Raw genomic sequence first — 7322 nt, forward strand, 5'->3', positions numbered from 1 at the left:
AACGCAGCATAGGAATAGGCTTCACAAACCTGCTGTTGCTTGGCTCATTTTTTCGCCAGAGACGTCGACCTTGAAACGGCTTCAATGGAGGCTGTCGATTCTGCTACTTCTCGGCTGAAACTGGTGAGAGACGCTTCCTATTCTTGGCTGGGTGGTGAAAGGGCCGAAAATGAAGTGGTGCTTTTGATAATGGGTAGTGGGATATGTGGAAGGATACGCTAGGTATTTTCGAAAATAGATGAGGACAATTCTGGCATTTTTATTGTTTATCCAACCTATTCTTATGGATACCAAACACATTTCTGGATTAATCATCCATGATATCAAACACTCATTCAATATTAATAATCCATCCTAATCCACGCTAATTATCTGAATAATTTTTATCATGACTAATCCTAAACTGAAAACCAAACGAGCCCTAACGTGTTTGATCGAAACAATTGAATTGTCAGAACTAAACTAGAAAAATTAAACACAAGTAGATCAAGACATAACTGGTTTCCATTTCTCTTTCAAATTAAGCTTCATTTTTTTTACATGGATCATGTCATCGCGCTCTTGCTTTTCTTTCTCCCTTTTCATCTTCTTATCTTCAAAGCTGTGTTATCGACGGGTGTAGAAATGTGGACAGAATAACGACGAGAATGCAGGAACCGAGGCAAGAGTTGGACTCTTTCTCCATAAGACAAAATTGCCCCGCACAGTACACACGGTTCGATGGCAAATGTCCCCAAGATACAATGATTTTAATGAGTACGAGACCTTGTACTAGGAACTCGAACTTCCAGCGAATTATTGAATACTCGGGACTTGAGTATGAACTAGAAGAGAGAATGAGTAAAATAATTATCTGAATTAATTTTTGGTATGTCTAATCTCATTCTGCAGGGCTGTATTTATAGGAGAATGAAGGGTGCTATGAAGAGGTGTCTGCCAGGGGGTGTCTGTTCGAACCAAGCAATGGTCCGAACCATCGCATTGGTTCGGTCAAAGGTGTGCGAGCCAACCAACCCCACCTCACCAGTCTGATCCAACCGCTGCCACGTCAGCAACCTCATCCTTATCCGCCACGCGGTGCCACGTCACCGAGCCACATGTTCCACGTCACTGTCACATCACACGAGCCACCGTTTCATTTGTCAAAAATAAAGGCTCCTCAAAGCTCGTCGTCGGCGTCTATTCGAACCAAGCAATGGTCAGAACCATCGCATTGGTTCGTGATGTGTGTGATTTAGTTATCTATTTTCGTGTTGTTTGCCATGGATTATATTCGATATTACCCATGTTGTGGTGCTTTTGGCGCAGGAATTAGATGAATTGGAGATGGATCTCGTGGATGGAGGAAATATTTAAAGTCGAGAATTTGATGAAGAAGTTGATGAATTTGTGGAGAGATTTAGAGAATTGGGCTTTGGGAATTATTATCTTGTAATTTATTTAAGCCTAATACTCTTTTAATTAAGTTTTTTGGGCTTTAGTTTTGAAAGGGGCCGAACCCACGTTGATTATGGGTATTCGGCCACTTAGGTTGATTGCTAGTATTTAATTCCTATGGGACTCTTAGTTTTTAGGGGAGCCGCATATAGTATTTGATTAGGAGAAGGATTCTTAATTTTTATTAGCAAGAGCCGCAACTTTAGACTAGTAGTATATGTTTGACTTTGATTAGAATTAGGATACACTTATTTTACTTTTTAATGCAGACATTTTTTTTCTTTCCAAATTTTTCCATGCATGCAAATTACTTTGATACTATTGTTTATTTCTAGTTTTGAATTGTGGAGGAGATTGCGGCTGGATTGTGTTCGACCGTTTAGCAACGATTTCTTTCAATATCGATTGGTGATCAGTTTCAATTCTCGTTATTTATATTTTCGTTCGTAATTTATTTCTTGCAATTTTTATTTGTTTATTTTATATTTGATTATTATGTTTTCTTTTATTTCTTTAGTTATTGTTAATTTAATTATGAGTAGCTAAACTTTTAATTCGGCGAGAATAATGAAGCATTAATTTAATAATCTGTGAGACCTAATTGGTTTTAAAATTGGTCCTATTGATTTCGATTTATTCCTAGGATTTAAAGATAATTATGATTTTATTTAAGCCTGATCAACTTAGATTTAATTGGATTACAGTCAATTAGCACCTCCAATCCGTAATTGTTGGAATTGGACTAATTAGTGATACAACTACCGTGTTCGTAGGGGGAATTAATTGATATATTAATTATTACTAGCGTCTCTAGGATAATTGGTATAAATTGGGTTCCTTCATCTTAATGCTATTAGAATATTAAATCTAGGTCTGGCGTCTCCAGCTAGGTTATATTTTAATAAGGGAAATAAGCAGGTCTAGCGTCTCCAGCTGTTTATCGACACAGTAAGTAGAAATTGGGGTACGTCCGTTGCGTTTCACGGTATCCTATAACTGGTTGGTTGATAGGGATTAATTAATCTTTGCGTCGATGATCAGAGCTTTGAATTAGTGTGGATTTATTCGAGCCGAGTTACCTTTTTATTGATTTATTTCAAAGAGTTATTTTATTTGAATTGATTTTCTTTCTTAGTTAATTAATATTTTCTCAAAATTAAGGCGTGGTGGCTACACCAAAATTATAGGTTTTAGGGAATTGAATGAATTTACCTGCTCTCTGTGTGATTGACCCTGCTTATCATTATACTAATTTATTTTGATAATTCTGCAGGAATTATTTGGTGGTATACGACGTCCACCAAATTGGCGCCGTTGCCGGGGAGCGGTGTTAATCTAATTCTTTTCCCTTTGTCTATTTTTTCTTTTTTTTATTTTCTTTGTTTATGAGCAGATCGTCCAAGCCGAACCTCCTCTACGATAGTGAAATTGAGAAAACCGCGAAGAAGTTAAGGAAGGAGGCGAAGGCGAGGAAGTTACTAGATCTGCTGGATTCACAGCCTGACCTTCCCGTTCGACCAGAACAGTTCGTCGAGGAGAAACCCGGTGTTGTAGCTGCTGACGAGGTTCTGTTTGCCCAAACAGACCACGATTCAGAGACAGACGCAGACTGTGAAGAGGAAACCGATTCGACTTCTGTTGAAAGTACTAAGAGCGACATGGCTGACGATCCTAGACTGTGCGATCTCTCCAGCCACGAAGCTGATGATCCCCCAACTCCGATCCGGATGCCGGCGGCTGCTACTGCTATAGAGATTAAGCTTGGATTGCTTAATGTTCTTCCTAAGTACTACGGGAAGAAGGGAGAGGATCCATATAATTTCCTAAGTGAATTCATCAAGATCTGCAAAGTACAAAAGCGCCCTACTGATGTAACGGAGGAACACTTCAGATTAGCTGCTTTTCCCTTCACCATGACAGCAGAGGCGAACTCGTGGTTCGCGAGTCTCCCACCTTATTCTATCACTACATGGGCGGAGATGAAAAGGCTATTCCTGGAGCACTTTTTCCCTCCCACCAAGACGAACGCGCTAAAGAAGGAGATAAGTGGTGCAAAGCAGGAGTATGATGAGTCGTTAAGCGCCTACTGGACCAGATTTAGGAAATTGGTGGATAGTTGCCCAAACCACAAGTTTTCAGAGGGCGACTTGTTGCAATATTTCTACCAAGGGATGACCGTTGACACTAAGAATTTGGTTAACTCAGCAAGTGGAGGGGGATTTTCCCAAAACACGGTGAGTGAAGCCAAAAGGTTGATACAACACTTGGTGGAAGCAACAAGAGAGTATGAGGAGCCGCGCATCTAACTGCTCAAGAAAGCTGCTCAAGCTAGTTCATCAGATTTTGAGGAGAAGTTCGAAGCAAGGATGGGAAAATTGGAGAGAATGTTGAGCACTATGGTGGAGAAAGTCGCAATGGCTGGACAACCACCAGAAAAGCCATGTGGAGCATGTGGTAATCCAGGCCACACAAGCTTGCAATGCACAGGGGATGAGGAAGAGTATCAAACCCATGCAAATTCTTCCCACAATTTTTATAGTTGTGATGTGCCACTGCCCCATTTGCCCAAACGGGACCAGTACTCAAACAATCACAATGCGCCATGGAGAAACCATCCCAATTTTCGATGGAGAGATCCCGAGCCAAAGCAGCCACCAACGATGCAGCAGCCACAGCAACAGAACTACCGTCCTCCACATCAAAGGACGGGGTACCAAGCACCACAAGTTCAACAATCTGTTCCAGAAAAGCAAGGCAAGTCACTCGAGGAGATGATGGCGGACTTGATTGGTAATCAACAATTTTTGCAGAATAATGTGCAACAACTCCAACAATCCCAAGCCGAGCAGAAGATGCAGATAGAGGGGTTAGCTCGTCAAGTGTCTCAGCTCGCAACGTCCGTGAATCAACTCAAAGGCCATCAAGGTGCTTTACCATCACAAGTCCAATTGAATCCGATGGAGAACATTAGTATGATTACTTTGAGGAGTGGCAAGGAGTTGAGTGAGCCCACAACCCAGAATTCAAAGGAGTGTCCGAGCAAGGATTCTGGAGTCAAATTCAGCTTGGAAAAATTCGGAAATTCTGGAGGCAAGGTGGATTCTGTAATCCAGAATACAGAACAGTCCGGTTTGGCCAAACAGAACAGTGATCCGACAGCTGGGGAGAAAGAACAAGAAGCAGAGCACAAATTGGTTAAGGGTGAGCAGTCTAAGGTTCATAAACCTTTGAGTCTACATGATCCCGAGATCGAGATACCCGTTCCCTTTCCCAGGCTGTTAGCAAAGAAGAAGCCGGAGGAAGAGCTCATTGATTTCATGAAAATCTTTGGGAAGTTAGAGATCAATCTTCCATTTCTCCAAGCACTCAAAATTCCTCATCTGGGCAAGTTTGTGAAAGACTTCATTGCTGGTAAGTCTAAGAAATCTGGAAAAATTGTGATGGGCGAGAACGTGTCAGCAGTGATACGAAAAGAGTTGCCGCCCAAATGCAAGGATCCAGGTATGTTTTCTCTGCCATGTTATATCGGTGAAACTAAGATTGAGCATGCTATGTGTGATCTAGGAGCTTCTATTAATGTCATGCCGTTAGCTGTTTATAATAGTTTAAATGGTGTGAAATTGGTAGATACTAGAGTTATGATTCAGTTAGCCGATGGATCATGTGTGCACCCTGAAGGTTTGCTTGAGAATGTCCTTGTGAAAGTAAATAATTTTGTTTATCCTGCTGATTTCTATGTGGTGAAAATGAGTAGTATGGAATCGAAGAAGTCAACTGGTGTTCTATTAGGTCGTCCTTTCTTAAGGACCACTAGGGCGGTCATTGATGTTTATAGTGGTACTATTTGTTTGGATTATCATGGAGAGAAATTTACTTTCAATATTGATGATACCATGAAAAGTCTCCCTGCTGTTAAAACTATTTGTGCCACTAATGTTACTGACCCTTTTGTCCAAGAACATCTTGAGACTAAATCTATGCAGGACAAGTTGGAACCAACTTTGACCAAAAGGGCAACTGGTCTTGATGCTCGTGGGATGAACAATGAAGAAGTCAAAGAGTCTATCAAGTCTCTTCATGCCCACCCGAAATTGGCAGATTCTGGAAATACGTTCTGTTTGCCCAAACAAGACAAAATTCTTCATGATGACCCGAAATTCACAGGTTCTGGACATACAGTTCGTTTGCCCAGACAGAAGCCACATTATAGAACTCTGCATTTTAATGTGGAACCACCCGACTTAAAAGATAAGTGTGATGAGGTGCTCCGTTTGGAAGCCTATAATACCAACATGGGGTATGCAGATCTAATAGCGATAGCTTATCACAAGCATCGATTCTGGAGAACATTTGAAGTCGGTGAAAAGGTTCGATTCATGCTTGGAAGGCAATGGATAGGTCCTTTTGAGATACAGTCTGTTTGGCCAGGCGGACCAGTGGAGATTAAGAGTTTGGCTACGGCAAAGACGTTTGTAGTCAACTATCACAAGTTGGAGCCATATTGCGATGCATCTCATATGACAACAGTGGAAGAAATTCCATTGTCACCTCAGACGAGATTCTGATTGCATCAATAGTCTAGCCAAAGACTTTAAATAATGGCGCTTATCGGGAGGCAACCCGATTTTCTTTCCCTTTGTTTCTCTCGTTTTGTTTTTCTTTTTCTTTATTTCCGTTTCGTTAAGTTTTTCTTTCAGTTTCTTTGTTTCCCTTCCTTAGTTTTAATTTTTGTTATGTTTCAGTTTTTTTTTTTTTTTAAAATCGACGGGAACGTGGCTGCACTACAGGAGAGCATCGCGAACTTGAGCGCCACCATTCGACAAGAGATGCGGCAGCGGCGGCGCACACGGTGACTTCCTTCCTTTTCTTGTCTTGTTTCGCATGTTTTTTGTTGTCTTCGTGTTTTATCTTTTGTCTTGTTTCGTGTTTTGTCTCTTGTCTTGTTTTGTTTATGTCTTTGTTTTCTTCGTTTAGTTGTTGCGTTTGTGTGCTCCTTGCTTATGCTTTGTTTTGTTTGCTTGAGGGCAAGCAAAATCTAAGTGTGAGGGAGCGTCTTTGAGTTTGTGTTCTGTTGAGTCCGTTTTTATGTTGTTTTGCGTGTCTTGAGCTTTGTGATTGTTGAAGAATTAGTGATAAGCATGCTGCCCGGTTGAATTGTGTGATGAACTTGAGATTTGACACTTGAGAATTGGGATTTGGTGATTGAAAATTTTATGTTTTTATTGGATGACATTTGGGATGACAAATAAGAGCAACAATGAGTAAAAAACCACATATAAGTGAGAATTGAGCTTATTAGAGTAGAGCACTCTCTACTATTTTTCTTTTTGAGTGGTTTGTTATTCATGAAGTTGTGATATGTTGTGAGTCATTGGTGATGCATGATAGAAGGCACTAGGGTAGCCCCTTTGGCTTGCTTTTGATTTCCTACCTATGCATTAACCCCTAGTGAGCCCTTTGAAGCCTTGACCATGTTCTTTCTTATGAGTCACTAAATAATTAAGCCAAGGCCTGTTTTGGACTATCTCTTTGGCCCAGTGATGCATGTCTAATTTGAACTTCATTCCATTGATTACTAGAGGAAGTTAAGCTGTGTTCTTATGTGCCGTTTGCCCAAACTGCTGTTTGTGTAAAGTGATAAGGATTTGTGATCCGTTTGGCCAAACAGTGGCATTGATCAGTTGAGTTCTTGGGATGGGAGCAGTTTTGGGAGACGATTTGTGGGGATATTTTTTTAGATGATGATTGCATGTTGATTGAGGATATAAAAAAGGAAAGGTGCTGCATAAAAAAAAAAGAAAAAAGAAATCTAAAAAAAAGGAAAAAAAGAAAAGAAAAGAAAAATCGAAAAAAGAAAAAAGAAAAAAAAAATGTTGCACCAGTTT

General features: G+C 40.4%; 1 protein-coding gene across 1 annotated transcript; it reads left to right on the forward strand.

Annotated features, from left to right (window-relative positions):
- The first annotated feature begins 3803 nt into the window (after positions 1 to 3803).
- LOC131025584 (uncharacterized) lies at positions 3804 to 6002 on the forward strand. Its single transcript, XM_057955382.1, has 3 exons — positions 3804 to 4848; positions 5065 to 5141; positions 5421 to 6002. Exons 1-3 carry the CDS (start codon positions 3804 to 3806, stop codon positions 6000 to 6002), a joined length of 1704 nt encoding a protein of 567 aa, XP_057811365.1.
- The last annotated feature ends 1320 nt before the right edge of the window (positions 6003 to 7322 follow it).

This window comes from Salvia miltiorrhiza, chromosome 5, assembly GCF_028751815.1.
Source record: "Salvia miltiorrhiza cultivar Shanhuang (shh) chromosome 5, IMPLAD_Smil_shh, whole genome shotgun sequence".
Taxonomy (NCBI): domain Eukaryota; kingdom Viridiplantae; phylum Streptophyta; class Magnoliopsida; order Lamiales; family Lamiaceae; genus Salvia; species Salvia miltiorrhiza.